Source organism: Calliopsis andreniformis, chromosome 3 (genome assembly GCF_051401765.1).
Source record: "Calliopsis andreniformis isolate RMS-2024a chromosome 3, iyCalAndr_principal, whole genome shotgun sequence".
NCBI lineage: Eukaryota > Metazoa > Arthropoda > Insecta > Hymenoptera > Andrenidae > Calliopsis > Calliopsis andreniformis.
This window is the reverse complement of record NC_135064.1, coordinates 19317423-19344217: the sequence shown is the minus strand read 5'-3', so window position 1 is coordinate 19344217 and position 26795 is coordinate 19317423. Positions and strand designations below refer to the sequence as shown.

Genomic DNA, 26795 nt, shown 5'->3' with positions numbered 1-26795 from the left:
AATGTGACACACGTTTTTCTTGATGTTTGGGATTATAGAGACGCTGAGCGTACGGAGTCAGCCGCTACTTGCCGTCAGGGTGTGCGACGTAGGTTCGTTCAAATATTTGAATAACAAAACCGCAAATCCCGTTCACGTCGTCTACCGCTCTGACCCTCTTCAATCTTCTGTTGTGTTGCGCTGCGCTGCCGCTAGTGATGGCAGTTCGAATCTCAACTTCGAGGCGGTTCGAAGTTTTTCGGGACTATGGATTCGAATCACTTCGAACATGATTCGAAGAGTAAAACTCTTGAAAGTCTTGAAAGACATTTCAAACTTTCCAAACTCTCTGTAGTACTTTATGCTAATAGTAAGGTAAGGGACCCAGTAATCGACCATGTTCCGATACTTGTAGACTATCCTTGATTTTATTCAATTTTAAGTTTAAATTCTAGTGTACCTAATAAAGAGAAATAAGAGAAAAAATAAACAATAGTATAAAATAGTATATTCACTTACTGGAATGCAATTCAAGTGGCCATTCAATTTAAATGTTAAGGTTGTTCACTTACTGGATCATGTGATATCTTAATCGCCCGATTATTGGGTTATTTACCTTACTGCTTGGTCGAAGGTACATATTAGAAATGGTTCTAAGATTTTGAATTCTTACTCAAGACCTACTAAATCTCCCAAGACTTTCAAGAGCTCTAAACTCCGAAACAATTTCGAAATGGTCCGAATTTTTCGTCATGCGTACAGGTTCGAAACATTTCAGTTGCCATCATTAGCTGCCGTCGCTGACGCGTCGAGACGCGACAATTCTCGATTGCAAATTGCAGGCTCGGGTGTCGCGTCAAGGGGCAACGCGAGACTGTTTTCCTGCCTCGCGAGGGAAAATTGGATTTTTCAACGCGACGCACTTCGAGCATTGACGAGCTCGCTTTGACGGGGACCGTGGAAACTATTCAACGACATTCCAGAATCACTTGAAATCCTGTCTTTCGGAAACGAGACCTTTTAATGTGTCTTTTTTTTGTGGCTTTGGTTTTGTCTTTGTCGGTGTTGATGCTTGGTATTTTATATTTGTTCCTTTGTATGCGAGAGTGGAGGGTTGGAGTTTTGTGGAATAGTGAGAGGTTTTGATTGAGTTTCGAAAAAAAGTGGTGATAATATTGCGGGAGTACTTTTACATAATTGCATATTTTTAATTATAGTTTGACATCGTATCAACTGTTTATGCTAATTATTGGCTACAAAAGAAAAAGATAAGGAAAAAGAAAAAAAGTACTGAATACTTATGTTTTGTTTTTTAATGGAATTTATGTGTATATGAAATGGATTGCAATTTTGTTTGGTTTTGAGAAAAGTTTCTGTGTTTCGTTATATAAGCTTCAAAAAATTTTACGAGTTTAAATATTTGCTCTCCTACGTAGATTCTAAAATAAATAAGCCACAACAATTTAGAGTTATTGCTTCACTGCTCTTAAAAGCTACTATAATATATGTATACGTGTATTCCTTCAGAAATATTGCACTCATAAATTTTAATTACTTTCTGAAAGTAGAACAAGCATTCCAATGATCAAGTGAAGCAAAAAAAACACCAAATAAAAAAAAAATGAATGTAGCCTCTGTAAAACATAAAACCTGCAATATTATCCACAATGAACGGTTCAATAATCTCGCGTTGCCTCCTCCAATTAACTTCAAATACACAGATCATCCACATTCTGCATGAAACACCGTTCACCAAACAAAATCCCTCCACAGTCACAGTAATCCTCTTGTAAATACACACTTAAAAAACCTAGTGCATCGACACTCTGACAATATGTTCCCCAAAATTGCAATGTTGGTATTCATCGAACTATATGTGACAAACCATGTGTGCATGTGTGTTTGTTGTTCCCACCTCATTTGTAAAAAGTCCTATTAAATGAATATTTACTAAAAAATTCCATTGAAACTTAATTCTATCATACTCAAACAACATGAGCAATAATTCTTGTAGAAGTGACACTAAAAAAGTGTGTATCAACGCTCAGCAGAATTTACCTAATTCCCATAATGGATAAAGTAACAAGTATGATGCCATTCTCGTCCCATTGTTCCTCTTTTACAAGCAAGTATTTAATCAGTGCAAACTTTTCCATCGATCGGATGTAAAAGTAATTGAAATCGGCACTCTAAAAAATGAGACGCTGAATTCAAAGAAGACTACTTTTTTTCGGCCCAGTACCACGTTATCTGCCGCTTGATGGGATCGCGCATTTTGAAAGTACGATCGCGGTAGGAGTATTTCTGCCGTGTCAAGTTCCAAGCTTGAGAAGGAAGTCGAAAAGTGTTTCAGCTTTCCTGAGAGGATTGAAATTTTTCACGATAATCGATTGCTCGACTTCGTGAAGCGTAAAGCCCAAGCGGATGTGCTTTCCTCTGCTCCCCTAATTTCTTTTAAGCGTTAATTGCGATACCCTGTTCAAGCGTTCTATCGAACCCATTATGAAATAGGAAAAAGTTTCCCCAGGACGATCAAAGTTGCCGAACTTTGGCGTTGAATACTTTTTCACAATTTTAAATGTTGTTCAAACTCCTTTGAAGTTCCAGGTAATTTTGTCCTAATAAAGAAATATGTTTTTTAGTGCCAAAAGTTGTACTCTTCTAAACTCGGAGAAAAATGTTTAAGTTCTTCAAAATTAACTGTATTTAAAAAATATTGAGTATATAAGAAGACTCTCAGCAGGTAATAACTAATTTTTTGAGTTTAGCGTTTCATGTTTTTAGAGGAATTTTATGTACCTTTAATTCTACATACCTTGCACGTGGAGATATTAAAAACATGAAAGATTGATGTGTATAATATTTGTAAAAAATTGTAATCCAATTCCTGTGTTTTTTTTCGACACTGTTGACACTGAAGAAAACTTGACACAGAGATGAAATTCATATTAAAAGGTTAGATACCTACTGTAATCGATGCGTGAACTCATGATCGTCGATTTGGATTAATTGACAATAGGAATCCACATCCAGGCATATACAAAAAATGTTTTATCGTACTATAAAAAGATTTTCATAGTGTAACTCGTTTAAGATTCAATGTTTCACTTCGCTTGCATTGCTTCGCGCATCATCGTCTCTTCATTATTAAACGTTTCTCCACCCTTAGGGATTAAACAGTATTATCGATTTTAATCACGTTACTAACTATCTATTCAATTCCATAATTATTAAACTCTTACCTAATAAAATTATAGTATCACTAGAAGCTTTCAAAAGTACCTCACCAACTTTATTGCAAGAATTCTTCCCAAAATGAAGCAGCTTAAAACTGTGAAAAAATCGAGAATAGCATCCCTTCTTTTCCCCAAACACTTGTAGCTCGTCACGCGAAGCAAACAGAAAATATAACAGAAACCAGACACACGACAATGCAGAAAAAAAAAACAGAACCATGCAATACCAACGTCACCGCAAAAACAACCAGAAGCAAGCAAATTATTCAAACAACAAACAAGAACATCCCAACCAACAACCCACACCGAAGTTCCTCAAACACTCACCAAAGAGAGTAACAAAATAATTCACCAGCTCATCCCCTCAAACCAATCCCCTCACGATCCAAAGCCTCCCAAATAAAATACAAACCGCGGAATTAATAAACAAAATCCCTCTGGAGCGTTCCCCCCCCCCCCCCCCCCCCACACTACTCATTTAATATACACAAAAAATAAATAAAAAAAAAGAAAAATTAAAACAGAATCCATAAATCCTCCAACGACCCATGACACGTATCTGTGTGTGCCTGTATGTCTGTCTGCGTGCGTGTATGCGTTCTCCAATCGAGCCCCCGTTGCTCGAGAATCGGAAAAAGCGAAAGGGGTCGAATCGATCAGTGTTGGAAGTCGAGCGTACCCTAAAACATACCGAAGGTAGAGGTATTCCATCGTGATCGAACGTTTCGCGCACGTTACCTTTTGGGTCTAACCGCGGATGAATAACGAGACGAACGTTTTCCTTAGACGGCTGGCCGACGAGGACGATGAACTGTCAGAGGTGCAACCGGACGCGGTGCCGCCGGAAGTACGCGAGTGGCTGGCGTCGACCTTCACCAGGCAGCTCGCGACCACCAGGCGGAAGGCAGACGAGAAGCCGAAGTTCCGCTCTGTCGCGCACGCCATCAGGGCGGGGATTTTCGTCGATCGGATCTACAGGCGGGTCACAAACACCGCGCTGATGCAGTTCCCCCAGGAAGTGGTTAAAGTGCTCAAGGTAGCTGACTCGCGTGTGCATCCGATAGGCTGACTTGGACTTTTCTGACGCCCGGGGAAATGGGGTGGCACCGACAGAGGGGGTCGGGCCGGACGAGACAGGTGCATGATTGATGGAGAGGGGAGGAAATGCGCGCTGGGTGTACCACCTAACTTTATCGCCTGGGTTTCCTGTATTTACGGTGATTCGGAAAAAATGACTTTTTGTGGGACGTCTGGGGGTGGGTTCGACGCGCTGACTCGAGGCTTGGTATTATTGGATGGTTTTTATTAGAGTTGAAGTCGACGAGGAAAGCTGTTTCTTGTTTCCTGAGGTTTGGTTTATTTTAAAGTTTGGGGAACTGCTCAGGGGAATCTGTATTATAAATAATGTATAAAGTAAAATGTCCTGGGTCACTGGCTTTTGTTTTTGAGGTACTGACGTTTAGTTTTCAACTGCAATACTGTTTTATGAGCTTGTGTCTTCTTGAATCCTTATTTTTAAACGAAAAATTTCTTTGATGCTCTTTTTTCTTTCTGCTAATATAAATTCTGTGGTCTAGAGTTTGATGAAGACCTCAAGTCAAATTTTTGGAAAATATGACAGATCGTTTTACATTATACACTATCTTGCATAGTGGTATTTGGACAGTTTCATATTACTGCAATATGTAAAATGCATTGAGTAAAATTTTATGATATAGTTTTAGTTGCAAGCCTCATCTCAAATGATTACATAAGATTTATAAATACTGATGAGAATGACAGTTAGTATGAATAAAAATGTATAAGTATTTTATGAAGTTCCAATAACGTGAAAGTGTCCACACGTTTATGCACGGTAGTGTAGCTACAGAACTATGTGGATGCTTGTAAATGGAGAATATTTAATTTTCGTTTTAATTTTAAGTCAATACTTATTCTGAATATTTATTTCACATATGAATATTTAAAGTTGAATAGGGAAAACACAGAGAGAAATTGTTTTCAATTTCATCGGTGATAATGAGAGTAGCGTGTGTAAAAAACGCGTAGTTTCGTGTTGGTTATCATTTTAGTTAATTTATTATGAATTTTGTAGTGAAATCTTATTGAAAGCATATGAGATCCATTGATAAAGCACGCTTGAAATTTTCATTTTTACTATCCGTGTTTGTCGGATGACTTCTTTCTTGGAATCACAAAGATCGTATGAGATATGTGAAATTCAATTATATTTGAATTTTTTATTTTCTAATAACTCGAGAGTCCTGTGACACTGAGCGTTTCAATATGCTTGTGCTAAAAAATTTAAAATACACCGACGACACGCAGCAGAACATCTAGTGAATAGATAATAGACATTTCTCACGCTAATACTCTTTTACCTAGTAGGTACCTCCATATCGATTTCTTTCGAATATTTACTCTTTTCATTATATAAAAAATTGACATAGAATTCTAAGATAGGCACAATTTTCATTTACAAATCCATCTAAGTTTGTAAATTGAAAATTCATGCCACCTAAACACCCAGACCACAATGTTACGTATTCATTAAAAATAACATTCAACTTTTAATTGTAATAATACTTCAAAAGGTTCCACAATACCCATACAAAAGAGTTTCGTAACATGAAAGCAGAAAATATCCCTCGTCATGCATGTTCTTCAGCCAGCAAGCATTCACAGAAGCAAATTACTTTCACGATCAAATTCCACAGAGTCACTTCACCCTATTTTACTCCAACGAAACGTAAATTTACATTTTTCTTTAAGACCCTGGACGACTGGTCCTTCGACGTGTTTTCGTTAAGCGAAGCAGCGATGGGGGCTCCTGTGAAGTATCTTGGCTACGATCTACTCAATCGATACGGCATGATCCACAAATTTAAAGTACCCCCCGCAGTGCTCGAGTGCTTTTTGGGGAGGGTCGAGGAGGGTTACTGCAGGCATCGGAACCCTTACCACAACAATCTTCACGCAGCAGACGTCGCGCAGACTATGCACTACATCCTTTGTCAAACAGGACTGATGGTGAGTTTTTTATGTGAAATAGTACATATAAATATTAGGTCCAGCGATACATTTCCATAATACATATTTCATCGAGAGTATAACAAAGAAGAACAAAGTTAAGAGCTACTATTATTAATGTTAAAAATTACGTTATATAAATACCATGACGCAGTTATAAAGTAGAAGAAAATCAGCTTTCGAGGGACACACGAGAGATTAAAAAGATAAACGAACATAACATCAATGAATATTGCATTAAAGAATTGGAGAAGGTTTTTCTATAAACCTGATAACAACAATATACAAAATTGTTTGAAAGAGATGTGTATCAAAAGCGATGGATCCACTATGAAAGAATTCAATTTACAATATTTTTCAATAGCCTTTTTCAAATATTTGTTACGTAAAATATTTTATCAATATTTTGCGAAATTTATCCCTCTAAATATCGGTGCATTCATTCAACATACATTCGATTCCTGAATACGTACTACGAAATCTAGTAATTTCACCCTCAGGCATTTCTTAGAACCGCAACCAGCGACGGTCCACTTTCAAATTCGCTGACGGCATGAGAAAAAAAAGTGAAAGCCAGCAAAACTCGAGACTGTCTAAATGATGAGCAGTCGATCGAGAAGGATAGAGTACGATAATCTGTCTCGCTCTATCTCACAGGGCGTACAGGGAACTGACTTTTTCTACTGCCTAAACTCGTTGGCTACTAGAACACGTGTTTACAGTTTTTTCTTCAAGGAGAAACGTGTTCACAGGATTTTTACACGAGTTGTAAAAAAAACGGAATACAAGCGTACGAAAAATTGAATAAAATAAAAAACAGAGTATTATCTTTCTTTCTTAAATGACAACTCGCAGTGTGAAGAATTTTTTAATTTTTTATTACTTCTTATTGATCGCACCGATCTTCTCATTCAACCGAATTACTCTGTGTCAAGGGAAAGTGTCGTTGCTAGTCCCAAGTCATGAAACCAGTACAATTAAATTTACATAAACAGTAAATCTTCTTATTTGCTCATGTAAATCATATTCAGCTAATTAATTAGATGTGTTTGCGAAGAGGAGGAGCCCAGAAGGTTTGCAAGCTCTAATTTGAATAGTGCTGCTGGATATAAAAGCAGAACCTTGAAAGTAGAACTCAATTTTAATGAATTAACTTAACTCCCTCGTCTACTAAGGAAAATTCTGCTTTCAAGGGAGCATCAGCGCAATAGAATCTTCATTAAATAGGTCTTAATTATTTTTAGTTTCTTTTCTTGAGGCTTATATGTACTCAGTGTATCAACAGCAAGTGCATTGCTACATCGATCGAGACTTAATTTATAATTAAATAATAGTCAACCAAAAATAAAATTCTCCATCAGGTGGTCACTTCAAGTTTGAGTCTCGTGTCAAGTCACTTAATCGAGCTTCCACTCTACCATCCCAAATTTACTAGTTCACCAAGAAAATCTTTGTAAATATTGATCCTGTTCTTTTATCAGTTAAAGATTTCTTACCTCCTCAAGCACAGAAAGGCAAACAAGCTTCAATGAAGGTCGTTCATGCCCGAAATCGTTATCTGAGCTTTCCGCAACTCCCGTTATCCCAATATCCGCGAAGTCTGTTCAAACTTCAATCCGTGCTCAAGCAAGAAACGTTTCATCCAAGAGTCTTCCACTTCAATAGCGTCAGTTTCGTTGAAAAAAAAGAAACAGAAAAAGAGTGAGAAAAGAGAAAGGAAGAAAAAGAAACGGCACGGTCCATAAGTTTCCCGTTTAAAAGTTTGCACACAGTAGTTATGCTTCGCGCGCAAACAATCCAAGTAGTTTGCGAACGAATCCCATCGGGGCCAGAAGCTGGAAACGAATTTCGGTTTTCTCGCTGCTCGAAGCTATTCGTGGGACCAGAAGTAGCAACAATTCTTGTTTGTGGATAATACGCGATATATTAATAACGAAACAGAAGGAGAACTACGAAAGATCCAAAGTTTAACACAATGTAGATACAGAGTTCGCCTGGTCAAATAATTCTAAAATTCAATGATCACGGACAATGGTCGTAGGTTTAAAGCTCGAAAAGCTCAAGACATACTCAACGATATGTTGAGTACGTGTACTTTCTCATTTTATTTTATTTCTACGAAGAAAGTTTAGTACGCTGTCTCTAAGCACATGCTGGAGAGCTGTCAGTTGCAGCGACAACGTAAAATTTATCACCAATGGAGAGGTTTCAGGGGGTACTCTGAATTCCATCTGCACAAGGAGAACAAGCAGATTAATAATTAAAATTGCTTTGGGTTTCTTAGCCTCCTGAAAAATATGAAAATTTGAAAGTATGTACTTGGATATTTTAAACCATGAATATTTAAAAATTTGAATAGACATTGGAATATTTGAGTATTTGAATATTTGAATATTTGAATATTTGAATATTTGAATATTTGAAAATTTGAAAATTTGAATATTTGAATATTTGAATATTTGTATATTTAAATGTTTGAATATTTGAGTACTTAAATATTTGAATACTTGAATGCTTGAAAACTTGAATAATTGAATATTTACAAATTTAAAAATGTGAAAGTTAGAATCCTGAAGCTATTTATATATCTTTCTGTATCACAAATTCCATAAAACCGTCTAAAATAATAAAAGGCCTCATAAAAAATCCTTAATACCCATTTTCGTCCATCTCTTGGCAAAATAGTTAATTCCTTGGTAAATTACAGGCGCGAAATAATTTACTCTCGATTTGTTGCAGAATTGGCTGACCGACCTGGAGATCTTCGCTACCCTGGTGGCGGCGATTATTCACGATTACGAGCACACTGGGACCACAAACAATTTCCATGTAATGTCCGGCAGCGATACGGCGCTTCTCTACAACGATCGAGCCGTTCTGGAAAATCATCACATCTCCGCGAGCTTCCGGTAGGTACAGATCGAAAGGTCACGCGAAATCAAGCGTACATACGTGGGTCGACCTAGGTGGGCCTGCAATTACCTGACGTGTTCGTTCCAATTTGAGCATCGTTAATGGCGAATGACGTTTTCTCTGCCTCTGACGTTTCTTGAATCCCGTTGTTGCGAACGATGATCGATCAAATTGTTCGTCGGCGCATTCGGTCGCTCTTTAAGGCGTTTCAATGGCTCGTGTAGAGTTTGCGGGCGGAACTGTGAGCATGGCGATAAGAAGTAAGCTGACTAAGGAATCTTGTACGAGGGAGTTAGACTCGAGAAGTTTTGCAACGCTTTAGGAGAGAATGTTGTAGGTAATTGGAAACGTTGGGAATTTTGTACTCGAGAAGCTTCTGGATGTTCTCGACAGGTAGAAAGTTTTTGGCTTCAGCTGAGGTGAAGAATGTAAAATAGTTGCATAGTACTACGTAATTATTTCTTATTGGTGGAGTGAATGATATCACATATGTAGAATACAAAAGTGACACGGCTCAAAAAAGTATATTTTTGAGAGGGAGCAGAAGACTGTTTATGAGTCTAGGAGAAAATTAGTTATTAAATACATTATGTCGACATGAAGAGTAGTTTTATTTAATGAAAGTTGTCTTACTTTGTTCGACAGTTTCCTTTTTCTATAGATAATAAAAATAGGGATAATCAACGATAATTGGTGTATTACCTCCTTTAGGATATTGAGGGAGGACGAGTGCAACATATTGCAAAATCTATCAAGGGAAGAGTTCCGAGAGTTCCGTTCCCTAGTGATCGACATGGTCCTGGCGACCGACATGAGCTTTCACTTCCAACAGCTGAAGAACATGAAAAACATCTTGAGTCTGGCAGAACCAAGCGTCGACAAAAGCAAGGCTGTCAGTCTTGTCCTCCACTGCTGCGACATCTCGCATCCTGCCAAGCGATGGGACCTACATCACAGGTAAGGAAATGTAAAATAAAAGATAGGTAGGGTATGAGACCCTATTACTCTGCCTGAACCTATTACAGTGCTACTACTATGTTTTCCATACAAAACCTACGTAAAGCACTGTAACAGGTTCAGGCACAGTAATAGGGTCTCGAACCCCAGTGTCTGGCTACACACACAGGAATTCTACTTCTCGAATGTCTGACCTGGAACGGGACCGTCCCAGCAGAGTACTTCCGCTCCCATTCCAGCTCATAAAATTCTTTAACGTGAAGAAATATCTTTAGAAATGTAATTAAGTGCTCTTAAACGCTGTTAAAGACACCCTTCATAAGACATCTTAAGAAATACTTCTTACCAGAAAGAGGATTTGTAATTAAGCTCCTATTTTCAATCACAGCCCACTCCGGACATATTCAATAGCGTCCTGCATTCTGCCATCATCTTTTTCAATATCACGAAAACCTCTCCATTTCAACATCCAGTATTCTGACTCACCTCTGCAATCGACATCTCACAGATGTTTCCCTCAATAAGAAAAATATTCCCTTAGATAATCATACCTTCATAACTTCGTACTAAATATCCAACTGCACCAAATAAATGAATTAAATTGCAATTCTTCTCGCTGTATTATTCTTCTTTATTATTATTCTCAGATTACAACACAAAATATAGTCTTTTCATCAAACGCAGATCATCGTGAAATGGGGTTCTAAAGTGAATGAATGACGTTATTTCCCTCCCAGATGGACCATGCAGCTCCTAGAAGAGTTCTTCCGACAAGGAGACAAAGAAAGAGCTCTCGGATTGCCGTTTTCCCCGTTGTGCGATCGTAACAATACCCTGGTGGCTGAGTCTCAAATAGGGTTTATAGAGTTTATCGTCGAGCCCAGCATGCAGGTGTGCAGCGATATGCTAGAGACCGTGCTGGCTCCGCTGAATGTCAAGGAGAGCGTGGATGAGGCCAACAACGGTGAGCGAGCCGATTTGCGTCGCCCTTTAATGCGTATTCGATTCGAGACTGTGCTTAAACGATGAACATTCCACAGGCGCCAACGCGGAAGCCAGGAGGTTCAAGATTGGGAAGCCTTGGATTCCCTGTCTCGGGGAGAACAAGAAGATCTGGAAGGAGCAGGCCGTTCGAGGTACTAGAAAAATATTTTTTTATAAAAATCTAGAGAAACACGCAGATTTAGAATTTCTTATGTGTGGATTTTGTGTTGTTTCTTCTTTTACTTGTTGGACCACTGATACTGTGATATTACTTATAGATACCTCATTAAAGGAGATTCTATATGCTTTTTGTATATGTGAACTTCAGTATTTTTTAATCAGTATTGTCTTATTCGTGAGTGATCTTTGAACCCATTAAACAAAATTAAAGGAATATATCTTATATATTATATACCTTACACATTATTTTGTATAAATATCCAGAAAAACTGGTATATACTAGTGTTATAAACCCTTGATTCTTTCAATCTTCAAAACCTCATGAAATCCAGATCGGATAGGAGAAATAGCAAGCTTTTCTTACCTCACAGACGCCGAAGCGAGGGCGCAGAAGGAGCAAGAGCAGAAGGCGAACGAGGAACGCGAGGACAGTGACACGGCGCAGCAACCAGCGCCGGAGGAATGAAAGATTCGGCGAGCCGTCTTGTTCCTGAAGAACATCTGTAATTTTAGGCTACGAGGAGGCTCGTGATCGCGTCGGGGCTCGCTCAGTGGTACGAGTAAACGCATCGCGCGTCCCGACACCAGTGATCGCGCTCGACGCCTGGCCGAGCGTGAAAGGTCACCAGTACGATCCAGAACACTACCACGACCGTTTGTACTATTTCTTTATCGCGACTCTATTTTATCGCGTGACGTTCCATTGATCTCGTTATCGACCGAATCGATGTCCCTTCGCGTGCCCTATCGATGTATCCTCTCGATGACACGTCTCTCGCAATTAGCCGTAGTCCTTTGCATGGCCGCCCACGCGACACCATCGAAACAGCTTGATTAATCGGATCGCACAACGTTCGCGAATTGTACATAGAGAGAGTACACTGGATTTTCTTACGCTCCGCTATTCGGGATGTTAATTTGTAATTTGCATCGAAATTGACGCCTCGACTGGGGTAAGAAAATTCGACGAAGTTATTAGTCAAATTTCGCTCATTAGAGTTGTAACTTCTTGGATAAGATAAAGGGTATTCCTTCGTGATTGAGGATTAGAGGAACTTATTTGAGATTTATAACTTCAGTTGCTTTAGGAGAATTTTGTAAAAGGTACTTTAAATCGATGTATTTATCGTTTCAGAGATATTAATATTGAAACACTCAGATTATTAATATTTCAAGAGTCGTAGCTCGCGAAATTAGTTTGCGTAAGACGTGAGTTTCAGCCGAAATGTAGAGAAATTTGACAAATTAATATTGCACGAGAAGTATATTTGTATGATAAATTGAATACGTGCAATTAAAGACCACAGTATATGGAAATAAAAAAAATACTCGTAGTTAAGGTGTTGGTTTTTAGGCTCATCTCACTTCGTCGAATATCAACAGGTTCTCCGCTTGAACTCAGATTATTGTGAAATCGTAGAAATAGTTGGTCGAGCTCCCAGCGTAATTGTAGCCTAAAGTTACCCACCTGCGATAGGCAGAGAGAATCGAGCACACCTCCAACAAATTAAAGAGGAAAATCATTAAACGTACTTAGAGCACAACTGATCGTTTGCGATGAAGCGCCAGCGAATGATAGGACACTATGTTAATTGTCGACGAGATTTCCATAGTGTTCCGTCATTGGAACGCTGTCTTTATCCGTACCTGTTTTTTCTTACAATTAGTGTGTAATTAAGAGCATACGTTTCTCATAGGAACGAAGACTTTCATCTTAGAAAAGAGTACGTTTCAAATTCGACAAGTAAATCGAGTGAAAGGAGAAATTATTTTTCTGATCATTTGCAGGATTTCAATGGTTCTTCCGATTTTGAAATTCGAGGTTTTTTCAAATGTGCTCGCGTGCGACAATTTTTTATATTTAAATAAACAAAATTTGGATTGTTTATTAATCTGAGCAACTTTAAATTAGTAGCTTAATTTTTTTTATTATATTGCTTAGTTATAAAGGTATAATTTACATATTGTTATTTTAGAAGATAGAGAAAATTATAAAAATGCAAGTGCATTTGGAAAAAGACCCTGAATTTTTTTAACGAATTGCAAGTGATTCCATTCATGATGAAAATTTTCGCTTGCAAGCATTGTATGTTTTGTACGCTCAAATTGTTTGCACGAGGTCCATTTTTTAACGTTTAACTGTAATAAACGATCGAATGTTACGCAATGCCTTCAGGAACGATTAAATACGCTTGACTATCGCACAAGTGTCGAAAATGCAATGTTAACGAACAAAGTGGAGATTTTACTTTGGAAAAGCATTGTAAACGTTGAAGTTGAAAGTCTTCGCGCAACGCCAAAGCCCTATTACCAACGCGCTCGCGCGATTAAAGCGGATGTCCGCGAAACAAGAAGCTTGGCGCTTGCTTCCTCGACTCTTCGATCTGTCGCCGAGATGGAAAGTCACTCTTTCTTTCGGGCCCAATTTTCCCTACGCGAGAGTTGAAACTCATTTTCAGAAGCTTTCATAGAAATTTAAAACTGAGTGCACTGCTGCTTTTATTCAATTTGTAAAATTTTAAAAATTCATAGTTTCCGTGGAAACGTTGAAAAGACAAAAATTGAATTTCTGCCTCGACCAGAGATACTTTTTTAATAGTTAAATGAATTTCCACTCGCTTCGGCGACAATAAAATATAATGTCACTATTATAATATTCCTCGGCATTTTATGACCTAGAATTTGAAATTGTAATAAAGGAGCCTCGAGCCATGAAAAATTGGGCCCAGCAGCTGCGTGGACGCTAACTCATCCCATGGGGTTGCAAAGTCACTGTACATACTTACGTTAGATGTGTATTCGTATACACGTGAAGGTGCAGCTTTAATGTATGTAAACCTAATTGTAAAAGAGATATCACTAATGTTTACTCGTGTGCTACGTTTCTTGTATATGTACATATATAGATGCATACACAGACACGAGGAAGGATGGATCGATGTATCGGTAAACTCTGAACGAAGGGACGTCGCCGATGATGCGTCAACGTAAACTCGAATGGCAATTGCGTGTTGTACACCTAGTCTGAACGGTATAATATCGAACATATCGAGCGTTTATGCGCGTTCTACGTCATGCATTAAGCTAAGGTGGCGAAACGACTCTGCACTGTGTCTCTCCGTGATGGACTTCTACCGACGGCGCGTAAATCCTTCAAAATCTGAATGCTCGCGTGGTCTTAGCCAAGCGACTCGCTTGGGCGACAGGGATGATGTATTGAAGCCTTTGACGCGCGCATCACCATAAAGAAGTGTTATATCGTCATAGGGGATGCGTAAGATAATGTTTCTAGCTCTGAGGTTAAACATATCCGTCCTATATTTATTTCGTTTCTCTCCTTCGAATTCAATTCGTACGCGTCGCTTTATTGGCGCTGGGAAAGGCGCTCCCTGGGACCTGTGAGGCTCGAAAAATGATTAAAAAATGTACTTCTAAAGATTCGAGGCAGTACACAATATTTAAAAATAAGGGCAATAGAAATATAATTGTAGCACAAATATAAATGAGGCCAAATCACTGAAAATTGTTTTTATAAGTGATTCTATAAGTCGACTTCCATAGACAACAGTAAATATAATTAAATGCCTAAGTTATTAGAATCAGTTAAGCTAATTCACTTTGATAATATGAAATTTGTTACTGAACCACTAAACCAGTGGAGCTCTTTATTTATTATACTCGAACAATTATCTCGTGAATCAATATTCCCAGCAAAAGAACCTTTTTAAATTGTTGCACAATTTTGATTAAAAGTATCGCGACTATATGACCACAGATTCAAATAGGAGTGACAGTATAAAGCATGCACAGAACAAAGCGAAATCGAAGAAGCTAAGACAAATAAATTCTTAATGCAACACGATACCAGGGAGACCTATTCAGCGTCCCACTTTCGACGGTTCGTTGTTTAAGTACGAGTAAGTTGACTGTATATAAAGAGTTGTAGGCGGGATCAGTTGCCAGAAGAGCGTTCGCGTATTTTCTTCGGATGATTCTCGAATAAGACTGTGCACGATGCGGATTATTTAAGAGGAGCATGGCAAACTCGCGCTTACGCGTGATTTCGATTCTTTTGCACGATCGTGTTGCATCGTCGTTTCAGCGACAGAACACGCTTGGCTAAGTTTTGCGTTACGTGCCGAGCACGAATTCGTTTTTCTTCCTGCAGCGGACGAGGGGCCAAAACGCGTGATAGAATTAACAGTACATTGGAACCATGATCGTACTAAGAGAACATTTCTATAATAAAGAAGCGAGCGAAGACGGAGCACGAGTGTCGCGGCTTCTAGGCGCTGAGACGCTAATTGTAACTCGTTAAAAATTTACAGGTAAGAGTATTGTGATTGAAAGGCACGAAGTTGTGCAGTTTGGAATTCAGGTTCTCAGCATGGAAGTCATTTTCACAAATATTTTATCGTTTTTTAGCGTCCTTTGAGTCGTCGATCCTGTGGTTCTTTTAAATTTGTTACTGCTTCTTAAGATATGCCTCAATTTTAAAATTAAAACATTCCATGACACTTAAAATTGTGATTGGAATATACCTAAAAACTTAATTTAATTCACTGAATACTAGAGACCAGGGAAATTTAAATTCATTTTTGATCCTACGTTTACTAGAGTTAACTATTTCCAAGTAGCCAAGTAGTTAACTACTTCCAAGGCTTAATTACCAAATTCTTATTTGCGTGCACATACCTGAGTCCATCTTGAAATTCTCTAAGATACTATAAATTTGTCCCGTCTTCGGTCGCGTCGTTCACTTTCACCTTAATCGTCTAGAGAACTCTTTTTCGACAAACACTGGCCTTTCCTTGTAGATTCGGTGCACGGATCGAGATCTTAATAGAAGAAGGAGTGAAAAACTGTGGAATACGATCTCGATGCGTGACATCTCGATAAAGCTTCGCTCTTAAGTGTACCTATAGTGAAGGAACATAGTGTTACAAAAGGCGACACGATGGCTCGATAGTGTACTCGCAAGACGTCGCGAGAATTGACATTACACCGCAAAGAGGCTTCGGGCAACAATACTCGACCAATAATCGTAACTCGTAAGATAAGTGACTAAAGGAAACCAAACACACATTACACGTACAGATATGTATACACATATACCACCTACATTCGCGCAAAAAGAACCCATGACTTTTTATTCGTCTTACGTGGAGTATTAATTAACCGTGAGACCCGTTTGTCCGTTTAAGTGTTTTAAAATGAGATTCGAAGTCGAGAGATTGTACGTTTTCATTCGTTTCGTTTCCCTGGTCCAGGAAGATTCGTTTACCAGCACAATTTACCGCGAAGGATGTGTACATAATCAGTAACTTTCAGCACCGTGTCCAATCGATGTGATGTAATTAAGTAAAGACGTAAAACAAATGGGAGAAAATATTAATATAAATATAAATATAAAATATAAATACACCTCGTGTATGATTAGTATTGTATTCTGCATACATTTACTGAGAAATAAAAAATACTCAATTAGTTACTGTTATTACTTATTTCCTCACCCTTTGCGAATTTTAATAATGAAATACAACACGTTTAGATTTTGTTATATTATTCAAATATAACGAAAAATAATTTATGAAAAGTTAATAGCTTCCACATTCGTTAACTAACAATTGTAAATGTTAATAATTTGCACAAGTCACTGTATATGATTGTTATTAACAAAACATGTACCAGAAATGGTTGCTGGGATGAATATTTTGAGGAAAACGTCAATTTTTCGCAGAATATTGTTCGTTATATCAGTTTCGAAACTCTAACTGAAGAACTTCTCTAACTGGTTTCTCATCTTCCTCGAGACAGTATAAATGCCCTTGCAGGAGCACGAGTGTCAGGAACGTGAGCTAAACAGAGAGTTTTAATAAACAGAAAAATAAAAGATTTTAATTTTATATCAACTTTGTCATTTGTTTATTAACTTATCAGCATACCCTGTATATAATTTCGCTATTATGATTTTAATTCTTACCACTCAAAGCGCTGGACTCTTATTTCATGCACCACCGTTAACATTGAGCGTGACAAAAAAAATGGTAATGGGGTTTTAGATCCCCAAAAATGTGGGACAGGAAAAAACATTTCTTGTCCAGTCTATCCTTAATATTCTCCTGTGTTATTTATTTTGTTTACAGCGTTTTGGCAGTGCCAATAGACATATAGTGCCATCTATCGGTAAATTTGAACTATAGAACCTTCCCTGGCATGTGATCTCGCATTAGTGTTGATCAGTGTAGGTTCGCATCGAACACGAAATGACACTTCCGCAACCTAATATTTGTAAACGTTAAAACATCTTCAATGTATGAACATTTAAACAAAGAGATAACATCATAAGTCTTTTTAATGTTATGATACTTATTCGACCGTATAGATCAGTTTTACCAAAATGTGGAAGAATGACGAGGATACCTTTTGTAAAAAATTGCGAAAGACTACGAAAGAAATTCATACGCTCAGTGACACTTTAGTAAATGCAAAATTAGCGTTTGGTAAGATTTAACAAGATATAAGTTAAATTTGTTACTTTGTTCCATGTTCTGTTTGTGATGTTACCATTCCTTGTAAGATTTCTCCATGAGACAGTAACTGTGTGAATCTTAGGCTTACATTTCTTTATATTGCCAAGTGTTATTAACTTTAAACAGGATTCTTTGATGATTCTGTGTGGGCTGATGGTCTTTTGGTGTTTTATGAAATCTTTCGATACTTGGAGGGTGCCATGGTTAGACTGAAAAATACCAAAATAGGATTGTTTCCACTTGATAGACTGGAGCGTACAAAAGCTTTTGAACGTGATCTTGACTTTTATTTAGGGAAAGGATGGATGAAACACTATAGTCCTAGGTATAGTTTTTATGTAATGTTTGTACATACATGTTATCCACTAGTATATTTTTATGTGTGCATTATTTTTACTAATGTTACATGATTTTCTTATTTATATTCTAATATTTAAAGGATATATTTGATAATTCAATTACGGTTTAAGATCATTAGTATAACATTCAAAAATATTGTTTTAAACTCCAGGGAAAGTGTTGTTAAATATCTGATGCACTTGAGGGAAATAGAAGATACAGATCCTATGTTATTGATGGCATACATTTATCATCTGTATATGGGTCTTCTTAGTGGAGGAATCATTTTAAGGAAAAAAAGACAACTTATGCAAAAGATTTTCCCATTTAAAGAAATTCAGACACATGGTAGTAATATTACAACCTTCGAGAATAACAGTATTTTTGAACTCAAAAAAACTATACGTGATACGATGAACAGAATTGCAGAAACATTGGATGAAGATACAAAAAATAAATTGATAGAAGAAAGCAGGATAGTGTTTGCATTAAATAATGAAATTATTAAAAGTGTACATGGTACAGGTAGAGTAATTTTTAAGAAAGTACTGTGTTTTAGTATAGCTCTTGTGTCAGTTATTTTTGCTGTTTTTCTTTTCTTCAAGTAGGAACTGTATTCTAATATTTATTTTCTACAAATGTTAGTACACACTTTTGTCGATTGTACTGTTCTATTTTGAAAGGATATTCCTTCTTTCAAACAAATCCATACAATATTTTTTACCAAGCTGTGACAAATATGTTACTTGATCCATAATATAAATACGTATGCGTATATTTAAACAAAAAAACAATTTTATCAATTTCAAACTACGTATAAAATAAGCAAATGCATTGTCACCGTATAATCGGAATATACATTGAATGTTTTTATTGTTCAAGATGTTAGTACTCTAAGCATGAGTACATTTGTATGGTACATAATTTATATTACTAATTGGACTTTTAATTGTTATAGCAATAGATCGCTTCATTCGCATTATTTATTAAGTTATTATTGATATACAAACAAAAGAAGAAAGAAGCATTAAATATTCAGGAAACATTACGAATTAGTAATGTATTTATCTTATCATTATATTATTGTACATGATAAGATCAAATGAAAACGAAATACAGTTTAATAAGAAATTGTTCTGAGATCGCAAATATTTAAAATTACATTCAATTGTAAATTTTTATACGCAATTGTTCGTAATTTCATATAAATATCGTACAAAGTTCATATTGTTCTGAGCATGTGTTTATTGAGTATAACTTTACTTTTAAAAACATGACATCTTATTGTTTAAAGACAATCTTATAAACAACTAAGAATCGCTTGTTTATCAAATCTAAAGTGTGCCCAAACCATTGAACTAAACTCTGTTTTGTATTTTTGTGTTCCGATTTTGCTGTTCTCCATCATGGCAAATGGTGAAGGTATGGATTTTAAGTCTGTTTGCAGTTTACTTGCTGCTTTACCAAATAATAAAGACTTTATATTTCCTTCTGGAAATTCTGCACTTCGAAATTCTTTGGCTTGAGATACTTGATCTGAAATAAGTAGAAACAATTACTGTCAACACGTACTGTGTATATATACAAAGATTTTATATTTATACATCAAACCTTTTGCTCCTTTTGTAAAGGTTTGAGCTTTATAACTGAAATCGTTGCATTTTACGGATTGGATAGCTGGATCCATTAGAAATGCACAAGATTGTTGACCTGGACTATCCGTTAATTGTTTAGCAAGAACAGACGAAGTTTCATCCTCATTTTGTTCACCGAATAAATTACGTTTAATTGCCGCTTTGGATATAGCATTTTTATTATCGTGGATACCGCGACGACTTCGCGCAGGTGAAGTATTAGATTGTCGAAAATTCTTAAAATCTTTAAAACTTGGGATTTCGTTCTGAAAAGAATTTCAAAAATATATAACATTCGTATGAAACATAATTAATAAATACAATTATAAAAATTACTTGAATAGAATGAGGAAGCACTTGTCGTTTGCCCTTTGGAACACTTTCAACATCTCCAAGAGATCTGTGTCTGTGTCTTCTAATTGTGTTTACATTTTTTTCTCTCAAATGCTTTTCTTGTATCCAACGTCTCATCCTCCTAACAAGAAATTAATACAAAAAAAGACTATTAAATTATAGGTAAACATTAAATAAATTAATTTTCATTTAAACTTTATGATCACATGTTCAAGTTTAAACTACACATTTTCTAATAGGACACATAATCTATCTAACAACTACAAAGCTTTAGCGGAAAATCTCAGTACCCATACAAACAATATTAAAATGCTTAGCGTTTTCAACTTATAGCTGACTTTTACCTCACAAAGGGAATAACCATGAAAAATGCATTTGGACCAACTCCTATTTTAACTTTTGGAGTCATGTCTTTCTTGTTATTAGGTAAGTCAGCTAAAGAGAACCATTCCACATTTTTTATCTCTTTCCTTGTTTTCGGTTGAAACTTGGTATCTTTTTGGACACCACATATTATGTATAACCTTACTAACTGTTCATTTATCACTGATTCTATGTATTCATTTTCATCTATTAAATTTGAAATGTCAAAACCAGTTTCTTCTAAAACCTCCCGTACAGCACAATGCGACGGATCCTCATCTTCGTTGACCTTGCCTTTTGGGAAACTCCAACTACTTTTTGCCCAATAACTTTGAACTAATAATACCTTAGTTAAATCTTCATTTAATACAATCGCCCCAAAAGTTGGTACATTTTGTTTATAGTCTCGCCATTGATCAAGAATATTATCTATGTTAGCCACATGTGGTTTTAGAAACGGTATGTGAAAAAAGATGTGCGTAGCAAATTCTCTCATACTACATGGCTTTAGCTTTGGGTTTTCGTCGGTACAATAAAAATCTAAGTAAAACCAGTGGGCTAGTTCGATTTGAAAACATATTCGAACTAAATCTTTCCTCTCTTCTTCAGGAACATTGATGATAAATCGACTGAAAATATTGTTTCAATTAAACGATTGAGAAACGCATGAAAAACAGTTATTCTCGAAACGAAACACTAAAATCAACGACACGTTATACTTATAAAATCTACTTTATATTTACAAAAATTATAGGTTGATAGCTAACCTGCTCAAATCATCAAGAATATCAGACGGTAGCGAATGATCCACCATTTCAAAAAGAATAAAACTGTGTCAATACTTTTCCAAATTACTTTACGTTTGAGGATCTAAATACTTTTATGATAAAAACGTGTAATCATAAAGTAGATACATAACCATCGTATATACTACCGCGCATCAAATGTCAAAAACTCGCTCCTACTACTCTAGTGATACAATTGCATCATTATCATTTAATTCGCTTTTTTGCATATTCGCGCCATCTAATTTCAATCGTTGAATTAAAAAGAATAATAGAAAATATAAACAAAAATTGTTTCGTAAATATAATAGAACTAGAAAGTAAAGAATTAAGTTTTTACTTAAATAATTACTTATATTTAATTTTTACATTATTACGTGTTGTTACGTAAATTAGATTCTAAACTTTTCTTAAAGGATAGAAAATAATATAAAATTTTTATTTCACACTCATCAAAAATGTTCCATGTGTCTTCAATATTATGTTTCCAATTCCTACTATTTCTTGTACGACCATCTGTTACATTTTTTGTACATTCTTTTGTATTAGTAAACGATTGAAAGTAATACAAAGTAATCCAACAAAAATACGAGATCGTAAAGACAAGATTAGCAGCTGTCATTAAAACAATGAAAAAATACAAGGCTTTGTAATTGATTGTAATTAACAACACTGCATCAAATTTGATGTGTAGATTTTTTTTAAAACCAAACAAAATTTGTGTGACTAACACAGAAAATTGCAGGAAATGGGACTACGTAAATCTATTTGATTTAAGATAAACATCGTGCTTGCATTGTGTAAGGACGTATAAATACAATAGCATTCAAAATGAAACAGTTCTTTTTTAACAGAATTCCTAGAAGATGAAGTTGCTTAAGATACACTTTCTTTTTCTTGTGCTGTTTCTCATGGTAGTACTATTTTCACACTTAATTTTTATTTCGTTATTTCCTATTAGTATTAAAAATGAATGGTAGTAGCTGAAATAAATAATCATATTTACATACTTCTATGAATCGTGTAATACGGGCACGTTAATCATGGTATTTTTAAACTAATTTATCTGCAATGTTGAGGGCGTGACTTCATCACTGATATAATTGCCTTGATGCTTTATAGTAGAATATTTCATGCATTTTTAAAGTCTGTAATTTTCGCTAAAAACAATGTTTTTTTAGTATCTTATAATTATTTTAATTTCCAATATATTGATATATTTATGAACTGTGTATAATCATAAATACTTACGTGGTTACGTGTAAAACATTTCATTTTTTCCTTTTTTTAAAGGCATTTATGATACCCATGAATATTGGGGCCTTATTGCGTAATCATGCGAAAGGAGTAGCATGTGGAGGTGGAGGTGGAGGTGGAGGTGGTGGTGGGACTGGGGGTGGTTGGGGTTTTGGATGGAGTTGGGGATGCGGACCAGGATCGGCTAACAGTGGCAGTAGTATAATGAATGTACCTACTAATAATGGAAACAGTACAAACCGTGCTTAAGCGGGTGGGTTATAAATCTTTATAATACCGAAAATGAATAATATATAAATTAATTTGTATAATTTTTTATCAATATTTTTCAACGTTCATTGAGATTTAACCAAAACTTCTTATATTTCGAAACAATTTCGAATTTATAAGGCTTAAAGTATTACTGTGGGACAGTGCGCGAAGACACATTGCGTATAATTATGTTTATCTATACAGGTGGAGGAAATTGGGGAACATGATAAACGTACTGTTTATCGTAAAGTTTGTTGAACGACGGCTAGAGACCAGGAAAAAGTAGTAAAAAAAATAGCAAAGTTAAATCTTTCAGTAATTATTATATAATGTATGTTGTACATGCATATTTTTATGCAAAAATAAAACATACGTAAAAGAAAATAAAATTATAACTTTTTCATTAACTTTTTTTTACCTTTAAGATTATTTTTATATTTCATGAGCTTTTATAACATAAAAATCGGGATTATATTTAAATTTCAGAAAGTTAACACAAACGCGAAAGCGATTGAAATTTTTTTATAAACTGAAGGAAAAATTCTCTTGTAGGAAGTGAAAAAATTAATATAACAATAAAATATATACATATAAATCTAATACATTGTGATTACATCATCTATTATTAATAATGTACCGTAAATATAATAATTGTAATATTAATTGTAAAGATTTATATTTATATACAAAATTTTTGTTCTCTAATTTTTTCAAATAATGTTGGCAGTGGGAATAGAAATTCTTGTTCATTATTTTTTTCTGATTAAAGTATCTCACCACACCAAATTTTATATTACATTATACTTATGACATATAAAACAGTAACAAACAATGAATGAAACTTATGTTCAACATGTGTTATGTTCAACAATACATGTATACTTAATTTTCTATAATTGGTTAGTCTATAATGATATATTAACTTGTTATCTTCTAGTTACTTTGTTATCACCTAATATCTAAAACATCAATAGTTTTATTAAAAAGTACATTACTACAAAACAATAAAAACTATGTTTGTATAAATGACAATTTGTATAAACATTTGTACATTTTCTATTACATTTATTTTAAAGGAAAGACATGCGTAGGTTGAACATATTGGTGTACTTAATTGCACTGATTTAAATAAAAATACATTTTATTCCTAAAATATGTTTAAGGAAGTTAGTCTATTATACATCACTATAAGTATTTTTATACTACAATATTCATGTCTGCATCTATTTAAGCACTACAAAGTATCTTAATTAACATAAAATACTACTGAACAAATTATTGTAGTAAAAGTAATCTTGCATACCAGGAACATTTTCTTCCACAATTGTAGCTCAAAATATTTAATATATATTGTCATTCAAATAAAATATTTTGTTTTTGCATATGACAATATTAATTTATTTTACACAAGAAATTGAATTAACTGGTTGTAGATTTATTAAGTTAACAATCCTTTTTATAGAGAGTTACCTCTTTAGTAACTTTGTTTACGTTCAATAACATTATTAGATTCTTGCAAAATATTAGTGTTATTCATATACATTACAAAATAATTTATCACAGCACTTTCCATTATTTTCAATCTGGTCAATATAAATATTAGAACATGAAGTTATGTAAAATTTAATTTAAATATTCATAATAAAAAATTTATTCAAAATATTCATTTTTAACCGTTTATAAAAGAAAAATTAAAGATGATTTTACTTTCAACAAATGAAAAAGCAATTTGTACTTAAAATCAGCTGTAATTTTAAATACATTATATAAGAAAAGAAAGTTAAAATAATGAATACGCTGAGGAATACGCAAGTATCTTATCTCTATTATGCTGTTTCTTATAATGTACATTATTATTCTAAACTATTATTACAGAATATTATAAAATAAATTTACAACATGAGTAGTATATGTAATCTTATACATTTAATTAAATAAAGGTATATTAAGTTTGCATTCCATATACGTTTTCAATTTGAAAATGTATGAAATTTAACTTAACCCTTAAAAAGAGTCCAAATGGACCTAGGCATAGCTTCCTTCCAGATTGTCCCTCCATTCAGGGGTTAATGAATATTTCTGTTTTATCATGTACATATTGTTTACTTTTTTAATAAATGAGTAAGGTCTTTATTTTGTTTCTGTAATATTATATCAGTTCTTTCAGTTTTATCTGTTATATTATCAATTAAATCATTCTGCAGATCCATTTCTTCTGATAGTCCTATTGCTAATCCTTTTAATCTAGCTAATGATCCACTCATTTCATCCAAATTCTTCTCTAATACCTTGCTTATATCATTAGTCACAGGACTACTACTCTCAACTTCATCATCTAGGCCACGTAACTTTAATGCTGGGCTTGTATTAGCCAAATTAGTTTGTACTTGTTCTAATGAATTAGATAACGCAGGAGATGCCATTGAATCTGAACTAGAGGACTCTGATAATTTAATTGATCGTATTGGTGCATCCATTGATTTACCACTAAGGTAATTTTTAAGACTCCCAAATACACTTTTTATTCCTTGGATATGTTTTTGACTGAACCTTAAAGTACTATTAATATCATCTAATCTTTTTTCTGTTCTTTCTAGTTGTTCTCTTTGTCTCATGAGCTCCTAGAAACGAAATCATAGTACACGTATACCATCACAAAATTATGACATTCTTTTAGCTTGGCAGTAAGTAAAGTATGATTTCAAAATTTAATTACTTTATCTTTCTAAGCATTCTATTTAGTTTTCAATTAGTAGTAAATTCATTAATACACAGATTTCTTCAACTACAAAAAAAAAGAACATTTCTGCAAACATGTTTTCTGACTAATATTGAAAGCAAGCAGATAAAACTGTAACATCCAATTCGCAATAACATTTTTTAAGAAATACCTCTGCTGTGGCAGCTCCAATCTGCTCAGAATCCCTCAATAGTGAAATTGATCTTTCCGATGATTTTATCGTACGATCTTCGATCTCCTTTCTTCGATGTAACAATTCTTGGTGCTTTTGCTCGAGATCATTGTCGAAATTAGTGTAATGATTGTAAGGCGTACGACCAGAAGACCTTGGTGGTGCGCTTTTCAGGAAAGTTTCGTCATCGATGTCATCTTCGAGAGAAAAGAACGGGTTCTTCGGATCACTTAAATAATTTTGACTTGCCATATTAACTCGTACTCCACAACTTTTGTACACAAGCGGTTTACAGGGATGATTACGTTGCTCGACACTGTTACAATCGTGGCTATGCAAAGACTGTGCATACGTTACTTAGCAGACATTTGACACTCGATAACCTGTACGAATAGTTGTCAATGGTTTTCAAACTGTGGTTGAATCACAGACAATGTACAATATAGATCCATTATTCCATATAACTTTTTGTCACGCGTTCTAAACCGTGCAGGCTTATGGAAACAAATGTATAAGCATAGCTGTCATATTATACGTACACATTCCACACAAATGTGTTTCATAAGTAGATTAAGATGCAAGTAGAATTGACCTTTAATCACAGTCGAGGTGTAGGAGAGATGCAGATATCTAAACCATGAGACATGTAAACTATCATTCTGTAATGATAGTTCTAGTCTTATACTAGTTTGTGGAACAAATTTTAAATATTATTTAACATATATTTACTACTTTCTCCACTTTGAAACCATATTAAATAAATATTAAGCAGAAAACAACGAATGTCTCATTTGAAAATTGCCAGTTATTTAAAGAAATTTTGTATTAACAATCATTTCATTCTTTGTTTATTCCTTCAGAACGCCCTCTTATGGTAAATAGTCGCAGTTTGTGCTGCGCCAAGCATAAGTTTCTCGATTGCCCAGATTTCGATTTCGATATCGACTAAACTCGAAGTCGAAGTTGAATCCGAACCGGAAGTCGTGCCCGAATAGGAACCCGCGTAGTCGAAGCCGAAGCGAAGTCGTATTCGGCGTTGATTTGATTTGATTTGATTTGATTTGACCAGTCAATTTGGTTCGACAGG

The 26795-nt window shown here is 35.1% G+C and overlaps 4 protein-coding genes and 1 long non-coding RNA gene across 9 annotated transcripts in view; 3 read left to right on the top strand and 2 right to left on the bottom strand.

Moving 5' to 3' along the window:
• Positions 1-11812, top strand: part of LOC143177503 (dual specificity calcium/calmodulin-dependent 3',5'-cyclic nucleotide phosphodiesterase 1) — an 80798-nt gene extending 68986 nt beyond the window's left edge. Inside the window, exons 6-13 of one of the 3 annotated variants that reach the window (XM_076375435.1) lie at positions 39-92; positions 4002-4251; positions 5988-6245; positions 8985-9154; positions 9870-10115; positions 10853-11079; positions 11156-11251; positions 11612-11812. In XM_076375435.1, the coding sequence (XP_076231550.1) occupies positions 39-92; positions 4002-4251; positions 5988-6245; positions 8985-9154; positions 9870-10115; positions 10853-11079; positions 11156-11251; positions 11612-11745 (1435 nt within the window). In that variant the 3' untranslated portion in view covers positions 11746-11812. The remainder of the gene's footprint in view (positions 1-38; positions 93-4001; positions 4252-5987; positions 6246-8984; positions 9155-9869; positions 10116-10852; positions 11080-11155; positions 11252-11611) is intronic. The other 2 variants (XM_076375436.1, XM_076375437.1) reach the window with 2 other exon arrangements.
• Positions 11813-17527: 5715 nt separating this feature from the next.
• Positions 17528-19293, top strand: Ho (heme oxygenase). 2 transcript variants are annotated; one of them, XM_076374924.1, is made up of 4 exons: positions 17528-17782; positions 17939-18137; positions 18324-18676; positions 19110-19293. In XM_076374924.1, the coding sequence occupies exons 1-4, from the start codon at positions 17680-17682 to the stop codon at positions 19139-19141; spliced, it is 687 nt and encodes a 228-aa protein (XP_076231039.1). In that variant the 5' UTR covers positions 17528-17679; the 3' UTR covers positions 19142-19293. The 2 variants fall into 2 exon arrangements, with proteins under 2 accessions (XP_076231039.1, XP_076231038.1); XM_076374923.1 differs by lacking the exon at positions 19110-19293 and having other exon boundaries at positions 18324-19082.
• A 158-nt stretch (positions 19294-19451) lies between these two features.
• Positions 19452-21411, bottom strand: Dcp2 (decapping mRNA 2). Its single transcript, XM_076374922.1, has 5 exons — positions 21270-21411; positions 20484-21131; positions 20122-20260; positions 19763-20051; positions 19452-19687 (listed from the first exon to the last, which is right to left on the bottom strand). Exons 1-5 carry the CDS (start codon positions 21314-21316, stop codon positions 19452-19454), a joined length of 1359 nt encoding a protein of 452 aa, XP_076231037.1. The 5' UTR covers positions 21317-21411.
• A 318-nt stretch (positions 21412-21729) lies between these two features.
• On the top strand, positions 21730-23179 carry LOC143177128 (uncharacterized). Its single transcript, XR_013001538.1, has 3 exons — positions 21730-22201; positions 22581-22797; positions 23001-23179. It is a non-coding gene; the product is annotated as an uncharacterized LOC143177128 (long non-coding RNA).
• A 1420-nt stretch (positions 23180-24599) lies between these two features.
• LOC143189029 (synaptosomal-associated protein 29-like) lies at positions 24600-26342 on the bottom strand. 2 transcript variants are annotated; one of them, XM_076393636.1, is made up of 3 exons: positions 26248-26342; positions 25688-26091; positions 24600-25417 (listed from the first exon to the last, which is right to left on the bottom strand). In XM_076393636.1, exons 2-3 carry the CDS (start codon positions 25958-25960, stop codon positions 24899-24901), a joined length of 792 nt encoding a protein of 263 aa, XP_076249751.1. In that variant the 5' UTR covers positions 25961-26091; positions 26248-26342; the 3' UTR covers positions 24600-24898. The 2 variants fall into 2 exon arrangements, with proteins under 2 accessions (XP_076249751.1, XP_076249750.1); XM_076393635.1 differs by having other exon boundaries at positions 25688-26304.
• Positions 26343-26795: the final 453 nt, after the last annotated feature.

Bases quoted from the DNA above. Each gene is read 5' to 3' on its own strand.
- Ho (XM_076374923.1), top strand. From the start codon at position 17,680: ATGTGGAAGAATGACGAGGATACCTTTTGTAAAAAATTGCGAAAGACT. The intron at 17,783-17,938 runs GTAAGATTTAAC...AACTTTAAACAG, and splicing joins AAATGCAAAATTAGCGTTTG to GATTCTTTGATGATTCTGTG. The intron at 18,138-18,323 runs GTATAGTTTTTA...TTTAAACTCCAG, and splicing joins ATGAAACACTATAGTCCTAG to GGAAAGTGTTGTTAAATATC.
- Dcp2 (XM_076374922.1), bottom strand. From the start codon at position 21,316: ATGGTGGATCATTCGCTACCGTCTGATATTCTTGATGATTTGAGCAG. The intron at 21,132-21,269 runs GTTAGCTATCAA...CAATATTTTCAG, and splicing joins ATTCTTGATGATTTGAGCAG to TCGATTTATCATCAATGTTC. The intron at 19,688-19,762 runs GTTTGATGTATA...TACTTATTTCAG, and splicing joins CTTTACAAAAGGAGCAAAAG to ATCAAGTATCTCAAGCCAAA.
- LOC143189029 (XM_076393636.1), bottom strand. From the start codon at position 25,960: ATGGCAAGTCAAAATTATTTAAGTGATCCGAAGAACCCGTTCTTTTCT. The intron at 25,418-25,687 runs GTATTTCTTAAA...TTTCGTTTCTAG, and splicing joins TTGGAGCTGCCACAGCAGAG to GAGCTCATGAGACAAAGAGA.